Here is a 17,929-nt window from a genome sequence, read left to right on the forward strand (position 1 = left end):
CCTCCCTCTCTCTCTCCCTCTCCTCACTCTTTCTTCCTTCCCCCCTCCTTCATTCTTTTTCTTCCCTCTTTCCCTCCCTTTCCTCTTTTCAAACTTTAAAGATATTTTTCACTTTCTTCTGGTTGGCTCGCATTGATACTAAAGAGAAATCTACTATCATATTTGCTTCAATGTACATATCTACTCTGGCTGCTTTTAAAATATTTTTGAACAATTTGAAAATGATATGACAGTGTGGTTTTCTTCAGTTTTTTTTTCTGCTAATCTTCCATTGAAATGATTGGATTTGTTGGGGAGTTCTCAAGAAATTGGGAAATTTTTATTTTAGCCATTATTTCTTGATATATATTTTTGTCTTCCCCCTACCTTCCCTGCAGGGACTTAAATTATACAAATGTGAGGTCACTTGTCATTGTCTCTCAGCTTACTGATGCTTTATTATTTTTCTTTTTATGTATCATTTTGTCATTTTGCATAGTTCCCATTTACATGTCTTTATGCCTACTAATTTTTTCTCCTCAAATATCCAATCTGCTAATAATCTTTTCTAGTATATTCTTACTCTGAGACATGGTAGTTTGCTTCATATCTCTAATAAACATGTTCCTGCTTTTTCTAAGTTCTTCAATATATGAAATACAGTTGATAGCTACTGATTTAGCAATTTAGTGGGGTTTTTTTTTGTTTTATTTTGTTTTTGTCAGTCATGGGGCTTGAACTCTGGGCCAGGCATGTCCCTGAGCTCTTCAGCTCAAGGCTAGTAATCTACCTCTTGGAGCCACAGTGCCACTTCTGGTTTTCTGGTGTTAATTGGAGATAAGAGTCTAATGAACTCTCATGCCCCAGCTGGCTTTGAACTGTGATCCTCAGATCTCAGCCTCCTGGAGTAGCTAGGACTACAGGCATCACTGATGTCTGACTCATTGTTTTTTTTTTTTTAATGTCATTTTAGCATGGTTAATTTGGTTTGGTTTGCTTTCATGGATTAGTGTGGATTAGATAGCAAATATTATTCTTCAGTCTGTCACTTATGTTTCAATTATTGTCATTTAAATTTCAGGTTTCTGATTTTGCTTAAGTTCAACTTTCCTTCTGGTTTAAGTTCCCTTCCTCTAAAACTGCTTTGGGCTTAAATTGTTTTCTTAAGACAAAGCATTGTTTCAAAACTTTCCTGATTTATATATATCACTAAAGCTCATTTTCCTCTAAGTTCACCTTTAGCTGCATTTTAGAAATTCTGAAGGTTGTGTGCGTGTGCGTGTGTGTGTGTGTGTGTGTGTGTGTGTGTGTGTGTGTGTGTGCCAGTCCTGAAGCTTGAACTCAGGGCCTGGGCACTGTCCTTGTGCTTTCTCAAGTTTAGCGCTCTACCGTTGATCCACAGTACCACTTGTGGCTTTTTCTGTATATGTGGTAGGGAAGAATTCAACCCAAGGCTTCATGCATGCTAGGTGAGCACTCCTTCACTAGGCCATGCTCCTAGTCCCCTTAAGAATTTTTCATTCCATTATATTTTCTAATTCCCCTATTATCACCTCTTAAATTCATGTCACTTAGAAAAACATTTAATGTCCAAAGTGTGAGATTTTTTTTAAAGATAGTATTTTTACTGATTTCCAGGTCAATTTGTTTGTAGTCAGAGAAAATACTTTGTTTGACTTAAATATTTTTAAGTGTATTGACTTATTTCTTTAGTAGATTGTGGAAAAAAAACCCATGTAATAGTTTCTTATATAGCTGGAAAGAATTTGTATTCGGTTCTTTTTGGGTAGGACATTTTTCCTATTTTTTTCTCTTAGATGGCTATTATTTAAAAATAAAACGTCACAAAAAGAATATGTCACATGAGGCTATATTTGGATAGATGATGGTTTGAAAAAAACTAAATATTTTATACTGGAAATACTTTAAAAGTAAGTAGTTCACAAAATGAATTTAAGGAAGTACACTTAACAGTGCAAAAGAGATCAGGCACTGACAAAGAAATGCAGACAGTGGGTAATTTACTTCTTCATATGCTTATTTCCTAATTGGTTACCAATATGCTGCAGTAACCCATTTTTCTACACACTCGTCAGACTGGTGTTATGGTTCTTCAAAGCGTCATCAAGATAAACATATTTTCCATGTGGTATATGCTTTTCTTCCCCTTCTTGTCTAATCTCTTGTCAAGAGCTTACCTTGAATTCATTTTCACCAACAACTCTTTCTGATATACTTGTTAAGGACCAGGCCCTCTTGGTATGCATTTTCATGATATTTTAGGATTATCAGAGAATTTATTACGAAAATGGAAATTGGGCAAGATTGTGTCAGATTATCATAGATTATATATCTTCTCAAAATGTTCAGAATCTACTCAAAAAAAGTCCCAAAAGTGAGATATGGAGTGGTCAACTAAAGTGACTCCCCTAAAATCTGTTGTTGTTGGTTTTTTACCCAATAGCTTTTTTAAGTCACTGAATGCAGAATTGTACCTTGATAAAGCTGTTGAGGTTGAACCTTCCATGTATGATACCTAATGCACATAATAAACTGTAATTTATAAAATATTCCAAAAGCAGAGAACATAAATCAACCTACTACAATAGGATGTTCTAGTCTTTTGCCTTCAGATATCTAGATATATCTAGCAAGGGACTGCTTCTCTAAGACATTGCTTGGCTCAGAAAAGAAAATGCATATACAAATAGAACATTTGTTTCTAATTACTCCCCCCGCCCAAATTGAATCTAAAATATTAAGGCTTTAGTCTGTTTCTTACAAACTTGAAGGCAAAGAATGAATACAGGGAATGAGAAGAGAATCTTTGTCTTTCAGGAACATTTGGAACCCTAATTTCTTTGAAATAGCACTTGATGATATTGTAAGGGGGCACTTGTAGGAAAATACACAGAGCTTTCCTGGCAATGGAATTGGAAGAGCTGCTTTCATGCTGTCTCTCAGGCTTACTTTGTAAATTATGTGAAACACTTTTAGACAGACACTGGCACTCATAAATTATACAGCTAATTTGCATATTCCAGTCATGAGACATTATGCAAAGTGACACAATTTGCATAATGGATTCCTCTTGTCGCTTCACTTGCTGTGTGCTTTAAAAAAAACAACAAAATGAAATAAAATGAAAGCATGAAAAGGTAAAGCAAGTTCCCAGCCTTGCCTAGCTCCAACTACAGTACCAATAGCTTTCATTTTACACAGGAAATTGGGGGAAATGAAATAGGAAAAAAAAACACAGAAACAAACAAGCAATAATGAGCTCTGGTATAAATTTTGTCCTTGAGAATAAAGGCATTTCCTCACTGAAATTCTTCACCATAAATAATTCATATGTGATAAGAGGAATGAGATGTTGAGAAAAAAACTTTATGGAACTTTTTCCAAATAAAGAAAAAAAAAAATCTCCCATGATTGTGGTATTTGAGGAAGAGGTAGCCTTTCTTCAATGAGACTGAAAAACAAAGATTAAAAAAAAAAATCTTAAAGGCACCAGTTACTTTCTTATTACTAGAAAATAAAGCTTGTTACCAATGAGATAGTCCCGAGGAGGTGTGTCTCCCCCCAAACCCCCACAATGAGATGAACTTCTGTGGGGCTTTCCTATTTTGAGAGGAATGGAGAAGAAAAAAAAAGGCAGGGCTGTGTTTTAATTCTTGGACAAAATATATAATGGCCACATACATTGCAAAGGATGAGGCAGTGCCACGTCGACTTCTATCGGCTCTACTCCAATAAGCAAGCAACATTCCCTCAGCAGTTGCTAGTTTTGCTGCGGGCTTTCCCTGCCCCCCTGCACCAGTGCGAAAGGCAGAGTGTGCCAGGCGGCTGGCGTCTGTACCCTGTGGGAAAAGTTAACTGTAATTCTTCGGCTTTTAAAATCAATTAACCCGTGTGTTAATTAACGTCAAGTCGACGGGAGGAGGAGAAGAAGGGGAGGGAGGGAGGAAAGAAAAAAGCTGCAAGGGCGGATGGCAGAAGAGTTGGCACGGTGCCATCCATTCAGGGGCAACGCCACAGTTTCGTGTGATAGCAGCAGCGGGTATATGTTACCGGGCCCTGTGTGCGGGCCAGACAGTGCGGTAAAGCCAAGGGAGATTATCCAGACCCCCAGGAGCGAACGGCAAGCAGCAACCGAAGGCGCAAGTGCCAGGATTACAGCCTAGGCAAGCTCCAACTATGATCCCTTCCTCGGACCCTGGGAGTCGGCTACTTGGGGTGTGGGGGGGAATCTTCCACACCCAAGAGGCACAAAGATGACTTTAATCACTTTTTTTTTCCCTCTCTCATTTAAACTTGATTCTGCCGCAGTGGAGCCAGAACAGCGGATGTTTTCACACCCAGCAAGACAAAGGCCGTTGTCTCCGCCATGACACTGTTCCGTTCAAAGCAGAGGCCGGGATTCTGGACTCCTTGAAAAATCAGAAAGAAACGAGGAAAACAAACAGCAGATACGGCAACAAACAGAAAAGAAAAAAACAAAAACGATCAACCATCAAGATCGTTTGCCCGTTTGCCTATGCCAAGTGTGATCTGGGCATCTGTTGCAGCAGAAGGCGCCTGTATGGGGCTATTTTTGTGGGTATTTTTTTTGTGTGTGTGTGTGTGGGGGGGGAACAAGCTGTTGGCTTGTTTGCTATTCAACTTCGTTCGTAATTAACTTAAAAAATAACAACACTCAGCCTAGTCAACAACAAACAAAGAGAAAAAGCAGACATCGGAAGAAAAATGCCACAGGAAGCCGCATGAATGCATGCCACAGCCGGTGCCACATTTGCCATTTGCACAACCTCAGGGAAGGATGCCAGTTTTATGGCTCCGAAGAAGGCAGAGAAGGGAGCATAAAGGTCTACAAATACAAGTCATAAGGAAAGGACATTTCTTTTAGAATCCTGAACTGCAGTTGAACATGGCCTCTGCTGGGAGAAGGGGGGGGGCATTTAAATGAAGATATAAGTAACAAGATAGGCACCTATCAATTGCATCTAGACACGTGTGTAATGCTGTATGTGTATATGAGTACACATATCTGCAGGAAAAAAAACTTGAGTTAGATTTGCATATATTTTTGCGAAAGTCATGGGTATGTATAGGTGTATATGTTCACACATATGCATGTATGTGGGATGTATGCATGTGTGAGGAAAAGGAGAGGAAGGCAGAGGAGAGAGAAGGGAATGCGTATATGGTATATGTGCATGTATGTGGATGTGTAATCCCACTTTTTGACCCAGGTATACACAGAAGGCAAAATAAAAATCATACTTCAGCAGCAAGCAGGCAGCCAGAGATTTATCTACATTCACTGCTATCACCAGGGAGATGAATGGGGCCGATCTGAAGCCCTTTTACAAGATCCACTATGGGAGTGAAGGAGGAGGAGGGATGCTACAGACATGCACAAACTTGAAGGCAGAGGGATTTGGAAGGGGCTACTGAGGAAACCCTGGTGGCATAACACAGGGGAGAAGAAGGGGAAAGAGGCTTGTCTCTGTTTTAGGGTGTTTTGAGAGAGAGAGAGAGAGAGAGAGAGAGAGAGAGAGAGAGAGAGAGAGAGAGAGAGAGAGAGAGAGAGAGAGAGAGAGAGAGAGAGAGAGTGCATTTTTTTAAAACCTGCAAAAAGGTTTCAAGAAACAGCTGGTACTTACTTGTCTGCGTTGCTGTGAATCCTGAAAGGTGTTCTGTTGGCACCGGGCGCTGAGCCAGGGGCAGGCGCTGGAAACAAAAGGGAGAGACAAAAACAAAATAAAGTCATTCAATGGGAATATTAATTGCTGCTCTTGTGGATTTTACAAAACACACATTTTTTTTTTTAAATTGTGGATTGGCGCATGTCCCTTTCGCATGGAATATACAAGTAGCATGGGATTTACAGTCCAGTTACAGGACTCAGGATTAATCGCACTGGCATCTTTTGGGCATATTCTTCCTATTAATGAATGAGCTTTTGCTGTTAATGAGGAATAATGGTTTGGCTAATGCGTTTTGAAACATTAAGAGAAAAGGTGTTTTGTTTTGTTCCCCCCCCTCCGTTAATCGATGTGGTGAGACTGCATGGATGGATTACAAAAGACAGCAATAGGAATGAAGTATAAAGGGGGGGGAACTCTCCCCTGCAGTGGAAGAGGCACCGAGATGGCTCCTTCCTTCCTTCCTTCCTTCCTTCCTTCCTTCCTTCCTTCCTTCCTTCCTTCCTTCCTCCTCTCCTCTCTCTGTCAAACATTATAGGTTTCCATAACTCTGCAATCAAAGTAGATGGTCGGGAAGGATTATTACGAAGAGTGAAGCCTCCGCTGTTAATGTCTCCAGTGTTTAATCATCATACAGTAGAATGGTTTTATGCATATTTCATTTGCATATCATTAAACTGTGTTAGCGAGGGGCATTCAGAGCCAGAAGTACAAAGTTGAGGAGAGAGGGAAGGAAAAAAAACGGTCCTATGATGCTTATCTTCAAACAGGAACTTGTTCCATGATCTGTCTTCTACTTTTGCTAAAATCATTATGTCTTGGAAACCTTTGAAGCTGGATACAACCTTGGATTCTTCTAATTCCTGCAGAGCGGTATATTAAAAAGAAAAAAAAGAGCAGAAATGTTCCTGCCCTAGACACTTAAAGGAATATAAACTCCAGTGGGTCGAAACTAGTAGCTCTTTGGGGAATACAGTGACAGAGGCTTCTACAAATACCAATACTTTAAAAAAAATACTAAAGAACGCTATATTAAAAACAAAGAAAATGAAGATAAGAAACATGTGGATTATATTTGTTTCTTTGGGGGGGGTAATGAGCTAAAGAGAATGAAGAAGCCATCGGTAATTTATCCCTTCATTAAGGAACAGCCACCTTTTTGAATGTGTTTTTGTCCTTTTATTTTGAAGAAGGATGTTGTCGCTTTTGAAGTGATTAGTCAATTATTTTGTAGCTCTGATCTTTTTTCCCCTGCACCCCTCAGGAAAGGAAGGTGGTGGTTAGGGAGTATGTGAGTACTTGGCGGGGGGGGGGGTTCTGGGAGGGAGAAGGAATACAGTGAGTTCTTTGTAGATCTTATACATGCACAACATATTAATTGGGGCTTTTAAAGCTCCCTCAATAGGCTATTTCATTCTTGGTAAAACAGCAGCTGGTTAGTCACTGTTACTCTTCAGCTATCACTTTAACTATTTTATTCTGTTGCTGTTGTTATATTCATTGTTTTGCTCTTCCTCAATCAAGGATGAGGATGATTTAATGTTACATCTTCATTTTTTACTCTTTCTTCTCCTTCATTTTCAGTTTCCAAACTGCAATACAATATTGGTTTAATATGGAATCCTGGCTCACAGTGTATCTGGTACAACTTGATTTGGAAATGAGATGCTATTTTATATTTAAATGATCCTCAGTCTTCCCTTATCCTCCCAAGCTTTGTCTCTATTATGAATATTCAGATGAGGCATGATGTGATTACACTGTACAATTACTCCTATCCATGGTGGTAGCAGGAGCTGCTGGAGAGAAAGAGAGCCAGACAGCCTCGAAAGCAGTGCGGCGTTTTGTTTTTGGTATTTTTCCTATCTCCTTGGCACTGCGGCACATGCAGATGTCGCTGTTGTTCTTTATAAAGCTGTAATGATATGCAAAAGCATAATGACTTGGTTCAGACACCAAGCATCAACGAAATATTATGGATGCCTTTAAGAAAGGGAGAGAGAAAATCCTGACTGAAGGAATGTCCACATAAATTATTTTTATGTAAATGAATTCAAAGGATGGGGTGAGGGCAAGTAAGAAGGAGTCACATGGAAAACATGCATAATATTAATATGCATAAAGAATTCTCACCAAGGAAAAGCTGCTCACTACAGCTCATGGGACAAACAGGTTCATTAGGAGATTGCCAAGAGCGACTACAACATTTTGCTATTGCAATTTTTTTTTCTTATTTTAAGCGAAGAGTCAGAGAGATGTGTTTTCTTTGCATAGCAGCCTTGGGATGGATCCAATCGGTGAAATTTGCTGCCCAAATAGCATTTCTAATGGAAAATGGAACTAAACAAGGGCACCGATATGGAAGGGAGGGGAGAAGAGAGAATACACGAAGAGGAGTATATTCAGAAACACTGCATAGCATGTTGTAGTACAGGAGGTTCACAGAATCCATCTTTGCTTCATTAGTCCCAGATGTGGGATCCTGATGCAGAGAACTATTTAGGGTTTATCAAGAGGAGTACTAAGACAGGCCCTACTAGGTCTGAGGCTGAGGAGAACAGCAGCAACTTGGTGACTGTCCCCACCCCCTCAGCTGACTACAGCTCAGAAGGCAAAAGCACGCTACTCCTAATTTTGGAATGCAGTAGAGTGCCTCCTGGTCCAGGTATTTGTGAAAGAGGGAATTTCTGGTGTTATCATAGTGTATGCTGTTGAAAGGCAGATGGTATCAATTGGTGCTTAAAGAGTCCTGATAATTTTTTATGCCAATTAATTTTCAGGGTAACAATTGATTATGGTTGTCTAAGATTTTTCAGAATGTTAAAATTAAGAGTGTGACTGTGCATGCTTACAATGAGTAGAGATAGACACATAGTGAATGTGCCTGTTGAGTAGATTCAGAACTGATAAAACTATTTGGACTGATAGATTCTGAAAAGATTAACAAAGAAAGCCAAAGAAAGAAGCAGCACTCAGATTTGTTAATTATTTTCATAATTCAGGTTAAAATGTTTATAATTCCACTTAAATTACTTGAAGACAATTTCAATCTGAACTGCATATGTGTACAAACAAATCTCTACCTGATGGTCTGAGACTGACCTAGAACTGGTGTAATTATAAGTATGTTCTGAATTCTGTTCTTCTTTACCTATAATTTTCAAAATTTACATCTAACAGTCTCTTCTAACACACATGCACTTCTTTAACTGTTACATGATTCTTAAATGTTGTTACAGTGTACCAAACTACAGAATATAGAGAATTGGTAATTATTTGGCTAATTTGATCTCAATTATTCTAGTTTTTAATATCTTACTTTTCTCCCTGTTGTCAGGATTATGGCAATTGTCATATTTTGAAACAATAGATAGAAACAAATATAACAATTAGTAAATAAATGTTAAAATTTATTTCTGCCTAATTTTTAATATTTGAGAAAATAGAAAAAGCATGCAGTTGTTTCATTACTACTGAATAGTTATGGCGATTAAAATCACAGAATTACAAAAGCATTCAGGGTAAATAATCTTGGAATGATTTGTAATTAGAAGTCAAACTACAGCTTATATTAATGTATAACAGACATAAAAGAGTCCTTTAAAAATGCATATCATTCCAAAATGATGATCATGTTTCATGACATCTGTAGTTTGATCAGAGAGTTCTATCATGGTTTGTGTGGAAGGTTATGGGAACTGAGAAGTGCTTATTATTTAACCACACTGATGAGACAATGCCAAATTCAGTCTTTTTTAACAATGTTTTAAATAGGTACTAAATTATATTTAGATATCAATAAATAACATAGAATGGGGAAAGTCTCTTCTAGCCATGAAGCCCCTCTCCCAAATACTTGATTGTAACTACTTGCTCATCCTTCCAGATATTAACTTAACATGCCCAGGTTTTAATATGATGTATAAAAGATACATTGTCTCTCTCATTTTTTACACAAATGGTAGTTTAAGGCTAATTTTGAAAACAAAATAAATTCATCTCTGCATAGGTTAACTCTGCATAGGTTAACTTAGGCAAAGTATTTTTTCTTTAACTTTTTCTTATTTAAATGGTGAGACCACCAGCAGTGAGTGAGTAATGAGAGTGACTTTGTGATTTAGAGGGGAACATCTTTAGTCTTTTATTTTAGTTTTTAAATATTGTGAGATTATTTCCTTGTAATATTTCTACAATGCAAATTCACCACCTCTATCATCTTTTACCACTAAGAAATAAGTGTTTACCATATGAAATAGATTTTCTCCTATCTGGAGTTGCTAAGACTTTTTTCTTTTATGTTGTTCTTGTCCTGGGGTTTGAACTCAAGGCCTGGGCACTGTCCCTTAGCTTTTTATCTCATGGTTAGTGCTCTACCACTTGAGCCACAACTTGTCTGCCAGCTTTTTGGTGGTTACTGGAAAGTAAGAGTCTCATAAACTTTCAAGCTGGCTTTGAACCACAATACTCAGATCTCAACCTCATGAGCACTTTGAATTACAGGTGTGAGCTACAGACTCCTGGTGCTTTTCTTTCTAAAAATCATGATTATTAAATTTTGTCAAATTCCTTTTCTATGTCTATTGAAACAAATAACAACTTAAATAAAGCTGTTACAGTAAATGACAATAACTGATTGTCATACATTAAACCAATCCTATCGTCTTGGGACCCTAATGTATTAATCCCTTTATATATAGCCATATTTGATTGTTAAGAATTTGTAAATCAATGTGCATGACATACTCAATTATAACTTCCTTTTCTTCTAATAACTTTGGTATTCTTACCTAGGTCTTGCTGAACTTAAGAGTTACAGAATATATCCTCCTCTGTATTCTAAAAATGTTTGTGTAACAGTGTTATTATTTTAATCCTTAAATGTTGGATATTTTTCACCAGTGAAAAAGAGGGCCCGGGGATTTCTTTGTGAGCAATTTTTTCAATTATTAATTTAGGCTTTAAAAAATGACCTAGGACTATTCTGATTTTTAATATCCTGTGACAATTTTGTTGTCACTTAAAATATTGTCCATTTTAATTTTTGTAACAATTTTATTTTGTAACTATTTTGTTCAAGATCATGTTCATGTTTGTGTTTGCATACCTGTTCTGTTGGTCAGCAAGAGAGGTCTGTTGAAGTCTTACAACGTGAATATATATAGATACATTAGTCACATATATTATTGTTTCATCAACTTCGTTTTATATGTTTGTCCTGTCTCAAAATTTCTTTATTTTTATTTTAACCCAAGTTTTAATTTGTTTTATTTAATATTTTATTTTAATGGTAGTGTGTTTTAACTGAAAATCTACCATTGAGTTATGTTTCCAGTCCATTTCTGTGAGTGGTATTATCTTTTGTGTACGTTCATAGTATCAGGGCCTGAACGCAGGGCCTCTCACTGTAGCTTAGCTTTCATGCTCATAGTAATTATCCTAGTATCTGGGCTATGCCTCTAGTCCAGCTTTGTGCTGGTTAACTGGAGTTTGTCTTGCAATCTTTCCCTAAACTGCCTTTAAAGCCCAATCAACAGATCCCAGTCCCCTGAATATCTAGGATTACAGGCATTAGTTACCAACACCTAGTTTGTGGGTGGTGATCCTGAAGATTAGGTCTTCTTTGCAGGTGCATGCCTGGACCATGACCCTCTTATATTTCTTGCTTAACTGGGATGACAAGTCCTCTCATTCATATCCAGCATACTGGAATCTTGGTCTTCTTGATCTTAGCCTCCCACAGAGCTAGGGTAACAAGTATATACTACCATACCTACCTATCGAATGAGAAGGGGTCTTGTGAACTAAATCTTCTGGATCTTGTTCAAGCCCCCAAACCAACCAAAACAAAATAAAACAAAGAAACAAACAAAAAATCCCAACAAAATAAATCTTCCTGATCTTTACCTCCCAAGTAGGTAGGTTATAGGTGTGAGCTACTGATGCCTGGGTTGTAGCAATTGCATGAAGTGTACAAAAACTGCCTTAAAATCTGTTTATTTGGATTTTTAAAATCTTGTTACTTTTAATTTTTCAACACTTGCTTATCTTTTATCTAGTCTGACAATTCTGCTTTTTAATTGGAGCACTCATTTCATATTTGATGGGATTACTAACACAATTTAAATGATCTATATATTACCTTATTTTTCCTCAGTATTATTTATATGTTCTTCATATTTATGTTTTGCCATTCCTTTTTTTCATAATCTTTAGAATTAATAATAATTTGTTTCTTGGGTAAGGGTAGGGATCGGGGTTTGAGTACTTGTCTATCTTGTGGAAGGCCGTGGGATTTTAAGCACTGCAGTAGGAAGAGACAGAGACAGAAAAAAGAAGAGAAAGAGGAACCAAGGGAGACAGAGGGAAGGAAATAGTTTCTTATTCAAAATTTTTCTCTACTAGCTTGATAATACCTTAATTTTTTAAAAATTAAATATAACCCTTAATATTATAATGTGAATTCCAGATGAACATTTTCAGCATTTCCGGACAGTGTTAAAACTCTAGTTACCATCTTGTTTACCTTTTTTCACCTTTTGTGTGATGGCTAATATGAATTTTATGTTCATATACCTTGGTGCTCACAAGATGTGTTTTCTTTTATAAATTCAGACTCACATACATATATATATATACACACACAATACACAATATATGCACAATATACAATATATCTACAAGCAATATATACACAATACACTAGACATATGTGTGTGTGTGTTTGTGTGTGTGTGTTTCTATCTCTACTGCCATGTTTTGTTTTGAAATTATTTTTTTGGTCTATATAATTTCCTTTGGTGTTCTTTATGTTACTTCTACTCTGATAATTTTCTTAGTTTTTGCTTAACTAGAAAATTACCTTTGGTGTTGGAAGAATATTTTTAGTAAGGGCAGAAGTCTAGATTAGTAAACTGATAGCACTTTCCTCTGAGCAGTTTAAATGTTCCATTGTCTCTCACTCGCCATCATTTCTGTGAAGAAATCAGTAGAGAATCCCATTGTTGCTATTTTGAAGTAAAAAACACTCTTTCCCCAACAATAAAGATTATCTCATGTTTTGTTTTGTTTTTTCCAGTCCTGGACTTGAGCTCAGGGGTCTGAGCACTGTCCTTGGACTTTCTTAAGGCTAGAGCTCTACCACTTGAGCCTCAGCACCACTTCCGGCTTTTTTTTTTTTGTATGTATGTGGTACCGAGGAATCAAACCCAGGTCTTTGTGCATGCTAGGCAAGCACTTTAACCACTAGGCCAAACTCCCGGCCCCTATCTCATGTTTTAAATTCAGTAAAATGAGTCCAAGCGTACTTTTCTTTTTATTTACCCTAGTTAGATCAGTGGCTATTCAATTGATTTAGAAATTCTTGGGTAGTCTCTCTTTTCCTTTCATCATTCTGCTTATTAACATTATACATCTCTTTCATATTTTATGAAGTTTACCATTCATTCTTTATTTATAATTTGGCTTTTAAATATATTTTCTTACATATCAATATTCTGTTCATCAATTTCCATTGATTTAATTTAGGTTTCTGTGCTTTTCAGTCTCACAAGATCTACTTAGTATTCGTTTGTAAGCTGCAACTCTTGTGTCTTTCAAGATATTTTCATTCTAGTTATTTAAGAAACTTTAGGAACTCTAGGATCTAATTCACTATGTGTCACCTTTTCTCCTTTTGGTCTTGTTTCATTGATTTTATTTTACCCTTGTTTTAACTATACAAAATTATGGGTTTCATGATGACATTTTCATAATACATACAACATATATTGATCATATCCCTATTACTCTCATCTTCCTTCCTTCCTCCCTCCCTCCCTCCCTTCCCTTCCCTCCTCTCCCTTTCTTTTTTTGCCAGTTGTGGGGCTTGAACTCTGGACCTGAGCTCTTTGGCTCAAGGCTAGCACTCTACCACTTTGAACCACAGCACCACTTCTGGTTTTGTGGTGGTTAATTGGAGGTAAGAATCTCATGGACTTTTGTGGCAGGGCTGCAATCCTCAGATCTCAGCCTCCTAAGGAGCTAGGATTACAGGCCTGAGCCACCAGTGTCCAGCTTCTTCTTTCTTCTTCTTAATACTCCTCTTCCTCTCTCTCTCTCTCTCTCTCTCTCTCTCTCTCTCTCTCTCTCTCTCTCTCTCTCTCTCTCTCTCTCTCCCCTTCTTTCTTTCTTTCTTTCTTTCTTTCTTTCTTTCTTTCTTTCTTTCTTTCTTTCTTTCTTTCTTTCCTTCCTTCCTTCCTTCCTTCCTTCCTCCCCTCCCCTTCCTTCCCCTTCCCTTCCCTTCCCTCCCCCCCCTCTCTTTCTCTCTTCTGTGGGTGATGGGGGTTGAACTCTGGGCCTGGGCACTGTCCCTGAGCTCTTCAGTACAAGGCTCCCACCCTATCCCTGGAGCCACAGCTCCACTTCCCATTTTTCTAGTGATTAATTGGAGATAAGAGTTTCTCATTCCAGATGTGAGCCACCAGTTGGCTTAATACTCCTCTTTCTACTTTACTATCTATCCCCCTCAAATTCCATATAGGAGCAAATGCCATGCATTCTCCTATATGTATGTATGCATCAGTTCTCTCACTGAGAGACACAGACTAATATAATTTTGCTCTTGTGAATAGTGCTGTAGTAAACATGGTAGGCAGGTATCTGTATTGTATCTTGTCTTTGATTCCTGTGGTATATGTACAGGATTGGTATTGCTGGATCATAAAGTAGTTCTCTTTTTAGTGTGTTTATGTTTATTTTTGTGTGCACAGTAAATAGAAAATCTACCTATTTTTTATATTTTGATTTACTATTCTACTTTACTGAAATTGTGATCACTGGTATCATTTAAAACTCCATCTCACCTGCAAATAGGGATAATTTGACTTCTTTCTTTCATATATATATATCCATTTTATTCCTTTTTCTTGCTTTTTTACACTAATATTTCAAGATCTTATTAATCTTGATATTTTTGGAAAGCTCTGAGTAGTGTTCCATTTTGTGTATAACTTTTTGTTTTTCACATGCTTTGAGAGTCTTTTTTGGGAAAATTTTACTATTACCTGGGAGGTAGATATACAGAATAATGGCATTTCACCTTAATCCAATAAAGAAGGTAAGTTGACTTGGAGATCTAGATTCTAGACTCCATATGCCACAGATTCCACTGGACTAACTTCATCTCCTAGGTCCTTGACAGATATTTAATCTTACCTACAAAATATCTCCAAAATTGAGCCAGGAGTTTGGCCTAGTGGTAGAGTGCTTGTCTAGCATGCACAAAAATCCAGGTGTGACATCTCAGTACATACACAGAGAAAAAGCCAGAAGTGTTGCTATGGCTTAAGTGGTAGAGCGCTAGCCTTGAGAAAGTCCAAGAACAGTGCTCAGGCCCTGAGTTCAGTTCCCAGGATTGGCAAAAAAAAAAAATTATCCAAAATAACATGGTTTGAAAGGAAATAGGTACATTTGACTTGAGGAAGTTATATTATTCCTAATGGTCAAAATTCGCTTTTCTAAGTTCTTATAAAAGTAACTTAAAGTAATAGACTCTAAACTAAAAATTCAGTCCTTTTCAAAAATTTGGAATCATTTTTTTCCTCTAGATTTTTGGTGTAGCCCATTTATTTTCTCCAAACACCAGAGATCCCATAAGCTCAAGTGCTGATGTAGTTTCTTAGACTCAGTTTCAAAAAATAACTTTACCCTTGAAAGTAATATATCTGAGACAGAAAACAGTATCAAAAATCCATTGTTTTCTTTTAATCTGCATGACGGATCTTGGGTTACATTCCCCATTAACCAATGTTATTTTTATCCTTAAGAGAAGCACTTAAAGAATCATTCTCTTGATCTCTCTTGTTCTCTCTCTCTAAGAAATCAAATCTCTTAACAAAACACTGGAATTCAAGAGCAAGTCTATCCCTTTTATTTTCTCCTAGAAGTATCTTCCAAATTCTGGTCCTTACATGTCTCTCCTTGCATCTTTTATATGTGTTCATTCATTGCTTAAATTTAATCAAAGGTATCTTTATGAACTCACACTGTTGTTATTCATATTTTCCTCTCCATTTTTCCTGATTTTTTAAAATGTTAGCTGTCAATTACTAAGTTCCTATAGATATACTATGTAGCACAGTAAAACATTGAAAATCAGCCTTTAGAAAAGGTTTTCAATGTAAGCAATGTCAATTTCAACCTAATGTGATATGTGTGAAGTAATTTTTTAGTGTTTTATTTTGGAAGGCATTTCATTTTTTCTGAACAATCTTCTTTCTCTAAATTATGTTCATTGTTATATTTATTTTTTAGCTCAATGATTTTTAAATCTGTCTTTTAGAAATCTCTAACACTGCCCAAATAACTTTGTGCAATAATGAAAATGTCCAATATAGAAGCTACTAACTAGCACAATCAAGAAATTGAATCTTTATTTTATTTAATTTAAATCAAAGTATTTATGTGTAGGTAGGTAACTATAGGACAAGTAACTATAGGACATATATCTTGTTATATGCCATATTAACCATTATTGGTTATTTTAGCTATTGGATCAAATTATTTTCTTTAAGGATTATAATTTTTTGACTGGGTATGATGGTACACGTTATAATCCTATCTATGCAGGTCAGGCCCTGCAAAAGTTGTAAGCCTATCTCATAGACAAGCTGCAGGCAGTAGATCCTTCTTTAACCCCAGCTACTCTGGAGGTAGAAGTAGGAAGATCACCATCTGAGGTTGCCCTAGGCAAAAGCACTTTCTCTAATTATCAAAATAAAATAGAAGAAGAGCTGAGCGTGCAGCTCAACAGATAAAGTTTGAACCTGCCTAGCAAAAGTGCAACAAGCCAAGTAGAATCCCTAGTACTGTAAAACAAAAATTATAATCTTGTTCTAACTAAGACATTATTTCATGGTGATCAGAATTAGGGTCAAATAGTTTATTTGTCCTTCCATTTACTGGGAATGCTGATTATTAATAAGGCAAACCAAACATTCATCAGAAATTGTGCTTTTAGTGGAATGAGAATGGATTTGATCATTCCACATGATCAATACATCTTGTATTTAAACTATGTTTTAGGATTCAGATTACTAGATATATACAGCCCTCTCTTGTTATCTGTGGGGACCTAGCTCTAAGATTCCTTGGGGATGCACATATTCCTAATAGAATATGGTATGGTATTTGCATATAACCGATCCACTCTTTCCAGTACATTTTAAGTCATCTGTAGTTATCTAATATAATACAAATGACATGTTAAAAATTGTCCTATGGAACGGTATGAAGAATAATAAGACAGACATAGTGGCTCACTCCTGTAATCCTAGCTACTCAGGAGGCTGAGATCTGAGGATAGTGGTTCAAAATCAGCCCAGGCACCAAAGTCTGTGATTTTTATCTCATTTAACCACCAGAAAACTACAAGTGATGCTGTGGCTCAAGGGGTAGGGCGGTAGCCTTGAGCTGAAGAGCTCAGGGACAATGCCCAGGCCCCAGGGTAGGATAGTAGTCTTGAACTGAAGAGCAGGGATTGCACCCAGGGCCATAGTTCAAGCTCCACAACTGGCAAAAAAAAAAAGAATTATAAGAAGAAAGTCTATACATGTTCAGTACAGTCACATTTTCATTTCTAATATTTTTGGATGCATGGTTGGTAAAATCTATTGATGCAGAACCCAAAGACACAAAAGAATTATTTATTTGGTACTACTGTTCTTTTATTTGCTGGTAACTAGGATGCGAATTCAAAGCCTCAAGCTTGCTTTGCTTTCATGACTAGTGTTCTACCACTTGAGCCACACCAATAATATGGCCCAACCATTTTTTTTCTGATTATTTTGATGATGAATTTTCACAGGCTTTCTTTTGCTGGTTTCAGGGGCTGGTTTCAAATCATGATCTTCAAAATCTTAGCCTCCTGAGTAGCTAGGATTACAGGTGTGAGTGTAGGTGCCTGGTCTTTCAGTTACTAGGTCCCTATTTTTATGCATACCCAGACATTTTCTTTCATGTTTGCATTCAAATTCTTCCCTCACTGACATTAACGCCACTGATGAATGCTATGTCTACAATAAGGAATTGAAGACATTGCAAATAACCAATTTTGATATTAACATGACTTTTAACTAATTATCAAAATACTCGTATTTGCCAATAGGTACAAGTAGGAGGTAGCAGAGAACATCAGATGGTCTCTCAGATATATTCCACATTGGAATATTATACAATGGTTTGGTTCAGTTGTACAGATGAAAGAT

General features: G+C 36.9%; 1 protein-coding gene across 1 annotated transcript in view; it reads right to left on the reverse strand.

Annotated features, from left to right (window-relative positions):
- LOC150046919 (uncharacterized) overlaps positions 1–17,682 on the reverse strand; it is a 109,097-nt gene extending 91,415 nt beyond the window's left edge. The window contains exons 1-3 of the mRNA XM_090357056.1: positions 17,665–17,682; positions 12,547–12,585; positions 5,646–5,712 (exon numbers count right to left, since the gene is read on the reverse strand). Of these exons, the coding sequence (XP_090213182.1) occupies positions 5,646–5,712; positions 12,547–12,585; positions 17,665–17,682 (124 nt within the window). The remainder of the gene's footprint in view (positions 1–5,645; positions 5,713–12,546; positions 12,586–17,664) is intronic.
- Positions 17,683–17,929: the final 247 nt, after the last annotated feature.

This window comes from Megascapheus bottae, chromosome 24 (genome assembly GCF_031878675.1).
Source record: "Megascapheus bottae isolate mThoBot1 chromosome 24, mThoBot2.hap1, whole genome shotgun sequence".
NCBI lineage: Eukaryota > Metazoa > Chordata > Mammalia > Rodentia > Geomyidae > Megascapheus > Megascapheus bottae.